A 16,426-nucleotide genomic window follows, 5' to 3' on the forward strand; every position below is an offset into this window, starting at 1 on the left:
TAAAATAAAAAAAGTCTGATGTAACTACAGAAATCAAGGGCGTTTCAAATTGTACATTAAACTGCACACTTGCAATTGATACATTCAGCCTCACAACGGGTATTCTGCAACAATGATTATGCTACAGGCAGTTGGTTTTCACAAAGAACTGGAATCAATGACTCAACTTGTTTCTTCCAGTCCTGTGCATATTTATTATTTTTTCAAATTCCTACCTTGTTTCTTGCCACTATGTCATGTAGCTTTAAAGTCTATCAATTAAAATCTATGATGACTAGAAATACTAAAAATAACCTGAGAGAAGATGATACTATGTTGAATGGAAACAATAGTGTATGTTTTCATTTACTCATGTTCATGATTTCACACTGTCAAAATACAATTGCACAAGATGGTTACAGATCATCCCTATTTGCAACAGTCCTGCTGGAAAAAAGGAGAGGCTCACCAATTAATGGTGAACTTTGTAAACAATTTCAGCAGAAGCTTTTATCTGCTTTTTTGTTTTGCTACAGAAATACTCTTCTTTTCCTTGTAAGATAATGGTTTCAAGCCTGAAATTCTCTAATCAGGCTCTGAGGTTTTTCTTGGCAACTAGTAAAATCCTCCTAACTGATGCAACTGTATTAGAGGTTACAACGAAACCCGTAAAACACTTCACATATCAGAAGCCAAAGTTAAAATTAAGATCCAAAAAGAATTTAGGAAAGATAGCATATATATTTCTGTAAAAGTTATAAAAGTTGTATGAGAACAAGATGAAAAAAGTTATGCAATGAAAATAGAAATTTAATACAAGCAATATCATCAAAACCTTTAATAAAATGTATTACATAAAATTTGACATATAACAGTAATAGGCATCTGTATCATCTCAAAATATCTTAAACAGGCAACTATATGTAGAAACCTCTATTCCTCATCAGCTGTCAGACTGTTTAAAATAATACAGTAAACCACCCCTAAAAATGCTATTTTAAGTAGCAATTGAAAAGAAAATTCATTGAAAAAAGCCAAGTATGTACAAGATGCTCCATGACAGGCTCCACCAGTATTACAGTACTCTAGCTGCCAAACACACTTATCTTTACCACATATAACACAGTTTTCCATTGACACTCTTTAGTGCTAATGTTTAATGTTTAGCTATATCAAACCTAAAAGATTTTATTAACACAGAAGGTTATCCTGTGCATGACTGGCTTTACTAGTAATAAGTATTGTACTAATGTACAATTTGTTATTAAAATGTGAAAAAAAGTATTTAACATTCCTTCCCCCCATGACCATATGAGAGTTTCCACAATCGTAACTAATTCTATCTGCTCTCTCTCCTCATCACTGGACTCAAATTCCCAAGATTCAAGAAAGCTACTTTTTCTCTTTTTATGGGACAAGAAACAAAACATACTCCTGGGATCCAGGAGCAGCAGCAGCTGGTTCCTCTTACCCTTCTACTACACAATCTCCCTAAGAGCTCATATGCTCTTCAACCAGATCTGCTAATTTTGCAAAGGCTCTTGGAGGTGTTTTATTATTCTCCTTGAGAGATTCTCTGGCTTGCCTTGCAGATTCGTCTCACTACTTTCACTGAGCATACAGAACCCTGCTTGGATCAGGAACTGGTTTCAGACAAGGAAACATCCCAGCAGGTTCTCTGGATTTTGTCCAGAGTATACATTTACAAACACAACATTTAACAGAACTTAACTGAACTACAGTGAAAGATGAGCAAAATACCTCTTTTATTTTTCTTTGTTCAGGTTATTAAGAATCAATATTATAACTGTAATGCATTCAATTTACTTTCAAAGGCTCATTTGTGGAATTTTCCAACACATGGGAAAAGCTTCTCTTTCTTTAAGTAATTTCTGTTAATTCTGATACAGATATATGCAGGAACAATATGAAAAGATGGGATTATGCACTGAATCTTATATAAAAATAGGCCTTAAAACTGCAAGGCTCATGCTTGTTCTTTCACAAAGTCTGTTGCAATCTGGATGCAAAGGTTTTCAGTTTTGTCCAGTTTCATTTTGAATATTTATTCCTAGAGTCCAAATCTCCAAAACTTAAATCGCTTGCCTACACAACTTCATTGGCACATGCACTGTCATTACTGTTACCACTATCAGCAGCTATCAGCAATCTCCCTGTCTCAGAACAAAAAATGGTGAACATACTAGGATGACTAAATATGAAAACTTCCCTACCTGTGTATCCTTGTACTTTTCTCTTAAGTCCATGAGCCGGTGATAAGCTTTAATTGCTTCTGAAAACTCTCCAACATCTGTACTGGTGAGAAGATAGTTCTCCCATATTTGCCAGTGCTCATAGTTGCACTTGAGAGCTTCCTGGAGGGTTCGAAATGCTTTAATCCTAATCAATAATAAAAGAATAATAGAAATTAATTACAGAAGATTTCTACACTAAAATCAGTTGGCATAGCATCAGCTAAACACCTGCTTATTTAAAAAAATCACATTTAGAACACAGCGCAATGCAAAAACTATTGCTTGCAATTTACAACACTGGTAATTCCTTAATCTCTCTTGCAAACTGTATTAGTTCATACACAACAGGACACTCTGTAGTTTGAACTAGGCAACTTCTTTTAGCTCTTGTAATTTGTTTTTCAAAAATTTATCAAAATTTTGCCATCTATGTCAATGTTTTCCTTTCCAAATTTTTAACTGGAACCATAAGAAAACAATCTTACTCAAGCTGCAGTTGTAACACACATTAAAGTATGAAAAATCAGTGAGTTTCTGACAGATTCAGAATGGTATTGACTTACTTAATCACACAGAGGAAGGCTACTTGACAGCATTTTGTGATTTATTTTAAACATTTACACATGGCAAACATGCATATCCACTGCACATCATTTTCAACCATTCTTTTCCTTAGGTCAGCTGGAAGGTTTACCTACACCCTCTGCTCCCTGATGCTGTGCTACAGCATATGTCATACTACAAATGTGTCAGAATGGCCCCAACCACTACTAGGGTCCTTCTCCAATCTGATTCATCTCATACTGATAGAAGAAAGTGTTATTGAATAAAAGTGGACAGCACAATTCCTGTAAAATCGTCATCAAGTTACAAAGCATCTTTAGTTTTTCATATGCATTCACTGCAGGCAACTCTTGACCATTTCCTTACCAAAGGAGAGCAGTAATGGCATCCTCTGATAAGAAAATGCCATTGAAGTATATGTTGGTAAGGTTTGTGAGCTTACTGTTTAAAGTCTTAAACATACTACCAAAAGTGGCAATAAATTTGAAACTTTAAAATAGCTCTGCTAAGAATTCAAATGATACAGTTCTTTCTAAGAGACTGAAGTCTCACTTGGACAGTCACCACATGTAAAAAACCACAAAGGAACAGATTCCTTTAAATTATGATTTGAATCAGAGCTTTCCTAGGCTGGTAAAAAAAATCTTTGGCAAGGCATAACAATACATCTCTTCTTAATAAATATCATATAAAGATGGCATGTTATCAAAATTTGCAGCTTACTTGCTCTATATTGCTTGAGTAAGTTATTAAAAATGCTTCATCTAAAGAAAGACAGCACAAAGAAATCGTTGGCTGAGTTTCAAAAAGAAGGTCCAAGAGAGTGTAAACATCCCAGCCAAGACAATGTAATATCTAAGTAGTTGATCAGGGCCATTAGAAGTTTGGTCAGGACAAAACATAAATAACTGCCAATCTAGGGCCATGATATTAAGAGTTATCAAATACACACAAAGACCTAAATTATTTAAGGAGAGCAAATACACTGACAGAGCAAAATTATTGAAGGAGAACAGGTCATTTGTCATAGCTAGAGCAGAACGTGGGAGTGGGCGGAGCCCCGGCTGCTCTGCCCTGGAGGGAGCCAAGCTGAGGAGTTAAGGAAGAATTTCACAACTTCACCCAGAGCCCTTAAGACAAAAGACCTTCTAGCCACGGCGACCTGGCTGGAGACCCACAAGCCCCCTCGGGATTTTATGTAGATCTGTTACAATTGATTGGTTCTGTACCCTTTTCCTCCCACCCTGGTGTCCCATAAAAACCCCTGGGTTTCCTCTGGTCAGCAGAGGTTCCTCGTCCCTGGATCCCTTTCACTGGTACCCTCTCAATAAAGTTCCACCTGCGGAAATTCCATACGAGACCTCTCTCTCTCTCACCACGGCCAGCTAAAAGAGGGGCTAACTCACAAGGGCATGAGCTGAGAGCACTGAGCTGAAATCACTGAAAGCTGAAATCACTGAGCTGAAAAATCACTGCTCTGCCCGATGCTGAGAAGCCCCTCTACCCAGCTGAGGAGCGCCCTGACCCCCCAAGGAGCTGCTTCTAGCGAGACATCCTTTGGGGTGGCTGTGGCTCTCTGGGTCCCAAGCGGCGGACCCCATCTACCAGCTGGGATAAGAACAGTCCTTATGCAGGATCTTCCCATGTTCAATCACCTTTTTTCTCACTCCTCATATATTGATAGTACATTTGTTCATCAGCATCGCATCTAACAGTTGAGTTTTCTCCACTGTTAACAATCTCACCAAGGGATTTCAGACCCTGATTTTACCAGATTAGATTAGAAAAGAACAAAGTCCTGTTCCTTCTGTGGATTTTGCTACAGTGGAAGCTGGGATCTGCCACAGCTCTCTGGCAGGCCGGAAGGTGCTCTGCCTGACTCGCATTATTTCTGCAACTGCTCTTCACTATCTGCAAGGTTAGTCTGTATCGTCCTCCCTACCTTCCTGAAAATTAGTAAGCTATCAGGAGGGTAGATGCCAGTAAGATGGAAATATGAAATGTAGTCAAGATACCAATGCGGTGGGACAGAAATAGTATTTCACAAATCATCATTCTTGCTATGTAATAAAATCCTCCAGATTCTCAAAACAAATCCCATGTGTATTTAACCAACCATGTAATGATGGAGTATCCTTAACCAGTTAAGTAAATTCATACCCAGACAGGAAACAGTAGGCAGTACAAATGCATTATCTGGTCTTGGAAACCAGGAATCTTTTATACGAAGGACAGAGGGCCAGTCCCAGTTTGTTCTGAGAAATCTGAGACCTATATTTCAAAGACCTCCTGGCACACAGAGTGGTTTTTCTGGTAAGCCAAAACAAGGAGTTTGTTTTCATCACAATTAATTTTTCTGGAGGAAATTCAGAATACACAAAACTTGTGGAGTCATAAAAAGCAAACGACCCCGAAAATCAACAAAACCCCTGTCCTTTGGGTGTTAGCAAGCTGCTTGCATATACTTTTCAAGAAATACTTAGGTTATATTTGTCTGTTTTGTGAGACTCTGCTAAGCCTTGGCCAAGTGCACAATCTATGAGTGGGCCTGAATTAAAAGCCTGGTTGGAGTAAAGCTGGATTTTTTTTTTTTTTTAGAGAGTGAAAGAAAACTCTTAATTACCTTACTTTTGTTTTTCTTTTTTTAAAATCATCACTCCAATTATATTTTTTTTTCCTTCTGGCAGGCTTGAAAAATAAGAATTTATGTATCCCCACACAAACTATTCAAGTGTAGTACTGTAGATATTCCATTTTGAGACAGAGTTAAACTAGCTCATGCACGGTCTTGACCTCTAAGTGACTACACAAATCATCAAAGAAATTGCTATTCCACAGCAAGTCCAGGCCACACTCGGCTATGAGCATGTAATACTCACTTTAAATTTACTGTACATTGAGTCCTATCTCACATGTTTCCTGTGGAACAAAAGCTCAGTAACATGTCCCCATTTATTGCTTTTGCTATCAGATCAGATAGATTTCAAATTTTGCATGTACTTAGCATATTAGCTCACAAGAGTAGATTAAGAAATAGCAAAATTCAACCAATAAACTGAAACAAATTACTCAGTAGTTTCTCAGTCTTTTAACAGATTAACAGACAGAAAATTATTTTGATTAAAAATACTTTTATGGAACAAGCAGAAGCCAGTACACTGAGCATCTGACATTTTGAATTGTATGGAAAAGGAGTAAGAAACACATTCTCAAGAATTGCACATTCTCAAGGCACTGTTGAAGACGGAAAGAACTACTGAAAAGTTAAAACAAGGCGTTGCTATCTTGTGTAGTTATTCTAACACCTCATTTTCTCTTTCCTCCTGCTCCCATTGACATATCTCTTAAGTCCATATTGCTTCTCACTTTTCCTATGTATGTTCATACATTTACACTTTTATGCAAACTTACCATTCTTTCTCTATTTTTTTACTTTGCCTTCTGAGTACATAACCATATAAACTGATGTCAGATTTCAGGCAAGGTTTTTAAAAATAATTTATCTTACTCTTTTGTTTCATTCTTTGGTGACAAGTTATAATGTGGGAATTCTTAAATATTAAATTATCCCAGGTAAACTTTTATTACATTGCATTGAAACACAAAATACAAAACAAGAGTGGCAGTCCACTCAAGTCAAAGCCTCTTGTATGAATCATTAGTTTTGAAGGAAAAGAATAATCCAGCCGGCATATGTGCAGATTTCCATTTGCTTTTGTATATAAAAACCAAACTGTCTAGTTTTCCCTTAAATATACAGAGCATAATATCCTATGAAATTACATAGTTCTGAATACATCATTTGCTTGAAATGGACCTCTCTTCTTAACTTCACAGTCCAAGTAGTTTTTATTATTCATCTTTATTATGAATATTTTACACTGGTTGTACTTACTACATCACAAACACTTCTAACAAGAAGAAAGTGTAGAGAGAGGCTGCTACTTATATAAAGGTTATAAAATTATTTCCTCTAAAATAAAAATCACCAGTGATTCAACCTGGGAGAGGAACTGAAGGGCTAAGAATTACAAAATATGAGTTAAGCACCTTACAATAATAAAAAACTCAGTGTCAAAAAACAGGAAACCACAGTTATTTGTTTTGGAAGCAATAACTTCAAATACTTTTGAAGTACTTACTTCTGTTTTAATCTGATATAAGCAGTTGATAAATTGTTCCAGGCCTCAGCATTCTGGAATGATAAAAGGAGAAGTAAAAAAAAATTTATTCACTTACGTTGTGCCTACTTGAGAAAAATACACAAGTGAAACTACTGCCAAATATCACTGATTTTGCTAATCACACATATTGACACATACCTTCTACATGGCAGTTAAAACATTACATTAAAATATAATTTATTGTATTAAAACTGAAATGTATAAATATTTGACTATATCAGCCATCAGGTATATAAATATTAATTAACTGTTTTGTGGCTGCAATACACCAAGTCAGCTTTCGCCTTCAGTCTGAGCTGTAAACAGGCACCCTCCTGTAGGATCTAGCTGGGATTGCTGGAAAGGTCACTGCACCCAGCAGCTCATCACTTCTCACTAGCTGGAAGCTACTTAACCTGCACCACTCTCTGTTCACTGGACAAAAATGCTTCCTAACGCACGTCAGGTAAAACCAGCAGAGACGTGTGGAGATGATTCCCGCCCTTCGCCTGACACTGCTGTAAATGTGAAGCCGCATCACTGAAATCAGCAACGTGACAACTGGAAACAATTTGAAGAATAGAGTCTGAGCACTGCAATGAAATGTACTCTGCCACTGAAGGCCATCCTTGAGGCTTAAGGGGCATTTATCTCATGCTGGGAAACCTTTCTGAGACTTAATTCATGAAAATGGTCACTACATTGCTACAGCTGCAGATCTATAAAGACAGGTTTTGCCTCCAACTGAGAGCACTCATAAAACCTCCACCACTTAGCCCATTGAGAAGTCAGATGGCTTGGTCATATGAATACAATTAAATTTAGGCCCTAGAGAGATAAGTGAACCCAGTTTTAGTATCTACTTGGAAGAAAATTTACTGCATTGAACAACAACAAAAAAACAATATTTAAAGTAAGAATTCCATTTCTGTCTGTATGTGCATTTTTTCCCCTAAGGAAGTTATTGCATTTTATAATAAAGTATACTCTGCCACTTCTCATTTCTCTTGGAGAAAAGAATGAATAACAACAGTTTCTATTGAGTAGATGGCATTAACTCTAAGCAAGCAACAAGCTGAAGCCAGGCCTTCTGAAAAAAGTACTGTCAGTGTATTCCTCAGGTAATCCAGCTGGCACCTTCACTGTCTCAATGCACGTTCAAACAACAGTATTGTACACATGCACGGCCTGCATCTTGAATCTATGCTCCGTTCTCCCTGTGCTCTTGAAATACACAGTTACAAATTTACTTGTCATACATGAATTTGGCTTTTTTTTTTTTTCCCCCAGGAGAATTTGATTACTTAGAGGACTAAATATTTTAATATAATTTTTGTTTTATCTCTTTTTAGCTCTCAAAATTTAGTCATTCCCTTTTGTCTGTTTTAGTAATATGTGCCAAATATAAAGGAATTTTTCAAGTATATTTTAACACTCACACACTCATACTTGGACAAAGTTAAGTACTGGGCAAGTATTTGTATGATGCCTTATGACAAAAATATATCCTCCAAGAACAAGTTTAATTTATTCAAAGGGCTAAGGTTTAAACAAGTTTTTCATTATTGCTTTGTTTGTTTATAATGAAAACATCCTTGCTGCTTTTAGATAAGCCATCTGAATCATTTGTTCAAAAGTACATACATCTGGTTCCAATGTCACACAGCGCTGAAATGCTTTGGCAGCACCTTCGTAGCCTTCTAAAGCAATGTATGCACAGCCCAAGGAAAACCATACACCTAGCTGGAGAGAAAAAAATTATTGGTTACCTACACACATGGATATTTCAGCACAAAAGAAATAATTTGGCCTGGGTGAACACAAACACAACTCTTGCTGATTTTTACCCATCTTCAGCTATAACAGTATTGTACTGGAAAAAATAATATCCTGTATGCTGATTAGAGAAAAACTTTAGGTTCAAAGTTTTAATAAATATGGATAAACAAAGGTGTTGACTGCATGAAGACCACATAACTATTTGTGAAGTACTCTTTAACAGTGCATCTTCATTAGAGGCTTGCATATTTTGCCTTCATTTGTGAAAAATCCACATTCACTTCATACTATTACAATTAGGTCAAATGAAAAACACTAGGAAATGTTTTTCGAGGTAATCACATTTTACAAAAATATCTCAAATGACCAAACAGGAACAGTTCAAAATCACAGTTCTTTCAACTAGTCAGAACATGGATCTTCTCAAGTTTCTATTGCAATGTTTAGAGTTAGAAATGTACTTAAATAATGCCTTGCACAGAGAATGGAACTTTACCAGTTCAGTAACTTTGCATTTAAAGTCTTTAGCTGTTACAACCAAATACCACTTATCAATAAAGATTCAATCAGGGAGGAGAGCTCAGCACCTCCTATCTTCCATACCCCCTTCTCAGGGAGCTGTAGAGAGCAATGAGGTCATGTCTTGACTTCTTTTTCTCCAAACTAGACAAGCCTGCTCCTCTCAGGATGTTCCTTCCAGTCAGCCCTTTTTCCAGCTTTGGAGACCTCCTCTGGACATTTTCAAGGACCTTCATGTCCTTCTTAAACTTCACGTCCTCCTTAAACCTTTTTATATTATGGGGCCCAGAACTGCATACAGTGCTCAAGGTGAGAACTGTAGACAGCAGGTTAATGACCTCTTTGGACCTGCAGGTTGTACAATGTTTGATACATCCCAGGATTTGCTGCCCATCCTAGGATTAGATTCCAGTCACTGCTGACTCACAGCGAACTGCTGCCCAATGGTACAAAGGAATGTTTGGGAATGGTACAAAGCTGCACCAGGGGAGGTTTAGACTGGACATTAGGAAGCAATTCTTTACCTCGAGGGTGGTCAGAAACTGGAACAAATTTTCCTAGAGGTGGTTGATGCCCCAAGGCTGTCAAGTGTTTAATAGGCATGTGGACAATGCCCTCAAAAATGTGCTTTAACTTAGTCAGCCCTAAATTAATCAGACAGTTGGACCAGGTGATCATTTCAAGTCCCTTCCAACTGAAATAGTCTGTTCTACTTTAAACAGTATCAGAAAACAGCATAAATTACAGCAAAATAGATTTTCACAGCTCTTCAACAGCAAGTTCCTGATTTGCCACATGGTTAATTCTCAAAGAACTGCAAGTTTACCAGTATTACTTTTTATAAAAGTTCTGTAATTGAGAAAATTATTAAACCCTAAGTACACTAACAGAACATTTTCTGACAGCATTATGCTCTTTAAATGCATGCTGTCAAAACAAAATAGGAAGTTTTATAAGGTGCTGCAAAATCATTCCAGGTATTGCTACCCTACTGCAATAAATTCAGCCATTTCTCCATTCTATCTGCCTAGGTGTAAAAAAAAGATTTTCTTGGGAAGTTTTTTTGAGAGGGAAAGAGGTGCAGAAGAGGAAGATGGAAAAACAGGTCACATGAACTCTGTATTGCTTCGTATTCAAGAAGTAACAACGTATTACTTCTTGAGGTGTCTGTTTAATGTTTATATTCTCTTGTGTTTTGGGTACTAGTTCTGAAGCAACTAAGTCTGATAACTCGGGTTCTCCTTAGGAAATCAACAAATATTTAAACACAAAAACATTAATTTAATTTTTTTTTCAAATCAGGGATTTTTACAGGGTTGAGGATAACACTGTAAAAATCTATTGGTTCATACACAAGGAGCTTTTACCCTTACAGACTAATTGCAAACTTAGCAAACATTTTTACAGTTCTCTCCACTTCAAACTCATTTTTTTGCCTCTGATACCAAATTATATCTGCTCCTGACTTAATTGCTATAAAATTTATAGTTAATCTGCTTCAAAGCTTAGATCCCAGAATACAAACACAAGACACTGATCTTTGTCAAACCTGGCAGCCTGGTGAGCAATCTTCATGATACTGAGAAATGAACAGAACAAACTTGACCATAAAGATATCCTTTTGCTTATGAGGGTGTAAGTGGATGGCCTATCCCTGGAGCAAGTGGATAAATAGGTGAAGACAGAATTGGCAACCACATCTGGCATGGGTAAACACGAAAACCTACTTCTCTCTACAGTCAACTTGTCAATTTCATGATTCATAAACTCATCAATCAAGGAAGAAGCTACACATGAAGAGAAAACTATGTTTCTCAAATTGCAGATGGCAATATTAATAGTAAATAAACATTTAGTCAATCGAATTTTTTGAGGCTCTTTTGTCCATCAAGTTTCCAAAAGTCCAGCACTCCCACATGGCTGCTATCTCATTAACTCCCCTTTATTGTCTTTTTAGGTCAGTACCTTTCTGAACAGGAAAAGCAGGGGCAGAGAGACAGGAGCAATCAAGTATGAAACTGAAGGTTAGTTCCAACTTTCTAGCTCAGGATACAAGTTAAACAGTGCTTCTGTAAAGGGTGAGAAGAAAAACAGTCACTGCATGTCTTACAAATCTAATGAGTAAGAGCAGCACAGTCTCACTTCTGAACTTGTGCAGACTTTCATCACTGGAGAACTGACTGTGTGAGCTCTGACATCTGGAATTGTCTGTCAAGCCTTGCAAGATGCTCAAAGTGGAAGTACAAGAGAAGGGCATCTGTCATCCAGTCGTACAAGTAATTCTTAGCAGCAGTGCCGATGAACATGAGTTTCGGGTATATTTGTACTGAAAGCCTTTCCTTTCTTTGTGGATTCCCCAAACACTGATAGAGTGATTGGCTCATACAGCAAACACCTGCCTCAAAGACCTCAACCACACTTGACAGGCTGGCTAAAAAGTACACAAGATTAAAGGAGGGTTGAAAGAGAATGATTTTATCCATTGCATATTTTGGGCAATCTGCATATTTTGATGCAGCCTAAAAATCTCTTCCTTCAGAAAGGTTTCTAATAAAAAAAATAAAAAAAATTAAAAAAAAAAAAAAAATTTCTTTGTAACAGGGAGCCTTTGTTTACCTGATAAATTATTCACAATTCTGGAAACAAGTTGATCAATCAATTAATTAAATATTTTCCTTGTGTTAAAGTCCTTGCATCCTTGCATTTAGAATCAATTTCCACTCTGCTTTTCACCCACAAGACACCCTGGAATAGGAAATTATTAATTTCTGTAGCCACAGAATACAGACAGAATTTAGAAGACAGTTATGTCAATCTGCACTATCTAGCTGCTCAATCTGTTTGTTTGAAACAATTCAACTGAATCTTAAAAAGAGCTTCCTAAGCAACAAGAGGAGGAAATGTTCACTTTCCTATATGGACTGGACTATTTTTCTTGGATTTCCTTTCATTCTAAACTTCCTTTGGATAGGATACAAAATAAAAAAGCATTTCAGCATAATATTTCTCAGTTTTGAGCCCTGTAGGCAATCTTCTGAAGCCCTTTACTATCTGGAAGTCCTCTCAATTTAAATAAAATTCTTATCTGAGTAATATATATTATGCTGGCATTTTTGGTCGGTTTTTTCCCATTCTAAAGATGTTTATAAGTTGTCTGGAGTTCATTTGAATAAAAATAGGACTCTGATTCATTGGAATAAATTACGTCAGCGAAATAGAAAAAAGCTTCACGAAAATGACTTGAAAGGCTGGAGGCCTTTAAAATTTTTCTAAAGCAAAAGTCCAGTTAGTTACATGGTACTTTAAACAGCAGCTTCAGCAGTTGGGCAGGAAGAAGGAAGACCCTGCTTTGGCAAGGACCTAGAAATGGCTATGAGGAGCACAACTTATATACCTAAACAACCATGAAGCTTTTTTAACTTTTCAAGACCTTCCACAGGAGGAGCCTTATTGGCATGGGATCTACTGGCTGAGAAACTGAAACAAGATTTCAAAAGTTGTCTGCAGAATAGATTGCAAAGATCAGCAAGAGAAACCAGCCTCATCAAGCGAACTCTTTTCACTGTGGTTTCAGTTTTCATGCATTGTTGTAATAGAAGCTACTGTCACCACAAGTGTAACACAGTGCTTCTCAGTGACTACAGAATAGGACAGACCAGAACACTTGAAAAACATTTCTGTGAAATACAGACATCAGAGTTTGTAACACAAAGCCAGGGCAAACTCAGACAGGGCAAAGAGATACTTTCATTAAAATCTGCATTCTTCTTGTGACTGTTTTGCTTTATGCCTTGTTCATCATTTATTTGGTGGTAATTATTAATTTGCAGTGGCGTCATCTCTTTGAAATTTCCTTGAAAGAGCTCTACAGGCCAAGATTTAACTGTATGCAAAGATGCAAAAGGATGTCTTCATTTCATATTACCATTTTTAGCCAGTCTTCCAAATACATGGGGAAAATTTCCTAAGGACAGCAACAAATGGTTATTTTGACAACTGTGCCCAGAACAGTCTTTTAAAAAATGTCATCATTCAAAACTGAACACATGAATTAAAACCAAAGCCGTATGCGTATCATTTCCCAACCTGCATGGGGTTGATCTGCACTGAACGCTCAAAGCACTCCACACATTCCCTGAATTCCCGGTTGCGGAGATGGAGGAGGCCTTTGGAGCGCTGGGCGCGGGCGCTGCGGTGCCTGGAAAGCTCCCAGGCCTTGTCGTAATAGTGGTGGTCTTTAAGAACATCACCAAGCAAACAGTACAATCCTGGTGTTTCCTTCTTCTCCAACTCCCGCCTGAGTATTTCTTCTGCCTGTTAAAGAGCAAAGAGAAATCAACACATAATGAGACTATTAATTTTCAGTTAATTATCTACCTGAACAAATACTGCTTTAGCACCTTACATTCATCAGCTGAAGATTACGAAGTAGGGCTAGTCAGGAAATGGTATCTTCATCCAACACAGTAACAAAGATCAAGTCCAGAAACAATCTGGTTCCAAACTGATGTTTAAAACATGCTTCAACATAATATGGTGGTTTTTGGTTTAACATTTTAAGGAAAATTTAACCATAAAAACAAGAAGCAGCTTACCCCTTTCTTTAGGTATGTATTCTGTCCCACAAACAAATATCAGTCCTGGACATCAAACTTACACCTAATTCACAGCAATGGAGTATCAGCACCATTAAGATATTTGCAATGCTAGGAGTGGATTAATTTTTATGTACCCTAGTAAGTACACTTGTAATAACTTTCATTCCCTTTTCTCTAATTGCTCTTCTCTGAAAACAGGATTTCCCTTCTACTGTGTCTAAAGACAAATTGACTTTCATACTGCTGGCTGTGGAAATGCTATGCTTTTACAGAAGACATGAAAATTAAAAATTTATCTAAATGTTTAAAATAAAATATATTCAAAATATATACAGCTTTATGAAAAAAGAAGACACAAGCTGTGTCTCCCAGACATCTATTATGGGCTGTAACTGACTTTCAAAATCTATTTTTCTTTGGGCCATTATCTTTGCTCTAACAATAAAATTATTGTTTCTCTTTTAAACAAGCGATAGTCTGCTTTCTGTGGATTTTTTAAAAGATAAATAGACTGGGACAGATAATCTGCTGTTCAGATTGAACTGTTACCTCAATCCCCTACTGCAAAAATGTAACATAGACAATTCAGATCAGTGTAATTTTTCTTTTAGGAAAGATCTACTTGAACCATCTAAATCAAGAAAGATCCAACACAGCCTGAATTAAGGTTCGATACTGTAATTCCAGTCATTCTTCTATCATAGCTCATTTACCTAAAAGGAAACCTGACACAACCACTGCATCTAAATTATTACAGCTTTTCTTGTGTAAGAATTGCTTTCTTCAACCCTTAGATGATCTTTAGAGAAGCAAAGTCTTCTATTCCAATCAGTAAAGTTCATTAAACCTATCTCAAAAAAAATTTAGAAAATGGTTGCTTTACCTATTGTTTTGAAATACTTAATGCACAGCAATTTTAGCATCTCATTCTTACTACTATTTTCGAAAAGTAACAGTACAGTCTACAAATATCTGAAATGCACAAGTGTGAAGAAGGGTTTAATTTCTAAAAGAATCCTAAAATTAGCAAAAATTGGATCCCATTAAGAAGAAAACTGGTGGCTTAATATTAAGAAAAAAACTTGATTACAAGGGTTTTTGAGACCCAATGGAACAGTTCTCTAAAAAAGGCAAAAGAAACTATTATTTAACATCTAGAATTAGTCCAGCCAAAGCACTAGAAAAATCTTGCCTAACTAGGAGAGTGTACTTACAGAACCATGGAACAGTTTAGTTTGGAAATGAATTTGAGTATCGTCTAGTTCCAGCCCCATTGCCATGAGCAGGGACACTTTCCATGAGACCAGGTTAATCAAAGCCCCATTCAGCCTGGCTTCCAGGGATTTGGTTAAAGTGCAGTTTACTTCCTCTTAACCGCCTCCATTAGTTGCTATAACATATTAATAACAGACACTAAAAAAGATTTTTCTCTTCTACAGCAGAGAGAGCTGAGGGCATCATTTTTTGCAGTAACCACACTAAACACCAAAAGATAAGGTGGGTTTTTTCCTGTTCATATGAAGAAACAAGACTAAATGTTGCTGTATAAGGAGACAGGAGGTGAAAAGTGCATTGCAAACTGCTTCTTCACCACTTCCTCTGCAGGGCTCTCCCAAGCTCAGAGTGCTATCCTGTGGCAATGCTTAGACCAAAGAGACAACCATTCACTAATGGTATTTCACATTTAAGAGCATTAAAACATCATGTTCTAGTCTAAGCTTACAAGAATTTATTGCCAACATAAATACTTCAGCACACAGATAAAACAGAGAATTAAATAAGCAGAAGTCTGACTTTTTCTTCATCTGATTAACTATCTGATCACCTCTCTGGCATGTTGCAAATGTTTTTATTACTAAAATCTTAAAAGACTAGTACAAAGATCAAACTAAAAAAAAAAACCATGTTGTCAAAATATTTGCCTTCTACAAAACCAGATAATACTCTAAAAATGAATTTCTCATTTTGCCTAGAATTTTGTGGGAGGGAAAAAAGAAAGTAAAAGGTTTAAAAAAAAACCCTTTGCAGTAAAAGGTTTTAAAAAAATCACATTTAATCTTTCCTTAAGAACCCTGCAAAAACAAATCTTTCCTTAACAACAAATATTATCAATTAACGTTTTTCACACAGTGCACATAATATATGTAAAAGAAACACAGCCACTAGACATTTAGTCTTACTCATTAAATGAATACTAATTATTAATAACCATATTTATAACTAAAAGTTATAACTAAATTTACTAAGATATGAAAATTATCAATTAAAATATAACAACAACAACAAAAAAGCTGTATAACCCTCACTGACTGAATCAGGTGCATTTATAACATTGCTTTTTCACAGCACAGTCTGCACCAGAGTGGATGGAATTCAATACTCACCTCAAAAGTCAGCTGATTTAAACATCAAAAAGGTTAAGGCTCTTATCCTGCCTTCTGAGCTACTATGAGTGGTATGGGAATTAAACAGGCAACACTTCACAAAAATTTCTAATTAGTAAAGAGGAGTCTAGTTTAAACAGAAGGTGCCTTTTTCATTACTCACTATACAGACTCCTGGATACCAA

General features: G+C 36.5%; 1 protein-coding gene across 1 annotated transcript in view; it reads right to left on the reverse strand.

The window, feature by feature from the left end:
• The window catches only part of TTC27 (tetratricopeptide repeat domain 27), a 114,867-nt gene that overhangs the window by 11,491 nt on the left and 86,950 nt on the right, over positions 1 to 16,426 (reverse strand). The window contains 4 exon segments of the mRNA XM_066315905.1: positions 2,214 to 2,379; positions 6,941 to 6,993; positions 8,606 to 8,704; positions 13,346 to 13,573. Coding sequence (XP_066172002.1) covers positions 2,214 to 2,379; positions 6,941 to 6,993; positions 8,606 to 8,704; positions 13,346 to 13,573 — 546 coding nt within the window.

This window comes from Sylvia atricapilla, chromosome 3 (assembly GCF_009819655.1).
Source record: "Sylvia atricapilla isolate bSylAtr1 chromosome 3, bSylAtr1.pri, whole genome shotgun sequence".
NCBI lineage: Eukaryota > Metazoa > Chordata > Aves > Passeriformes > Sylviidae > Sylvia > Sylvia atricapilla.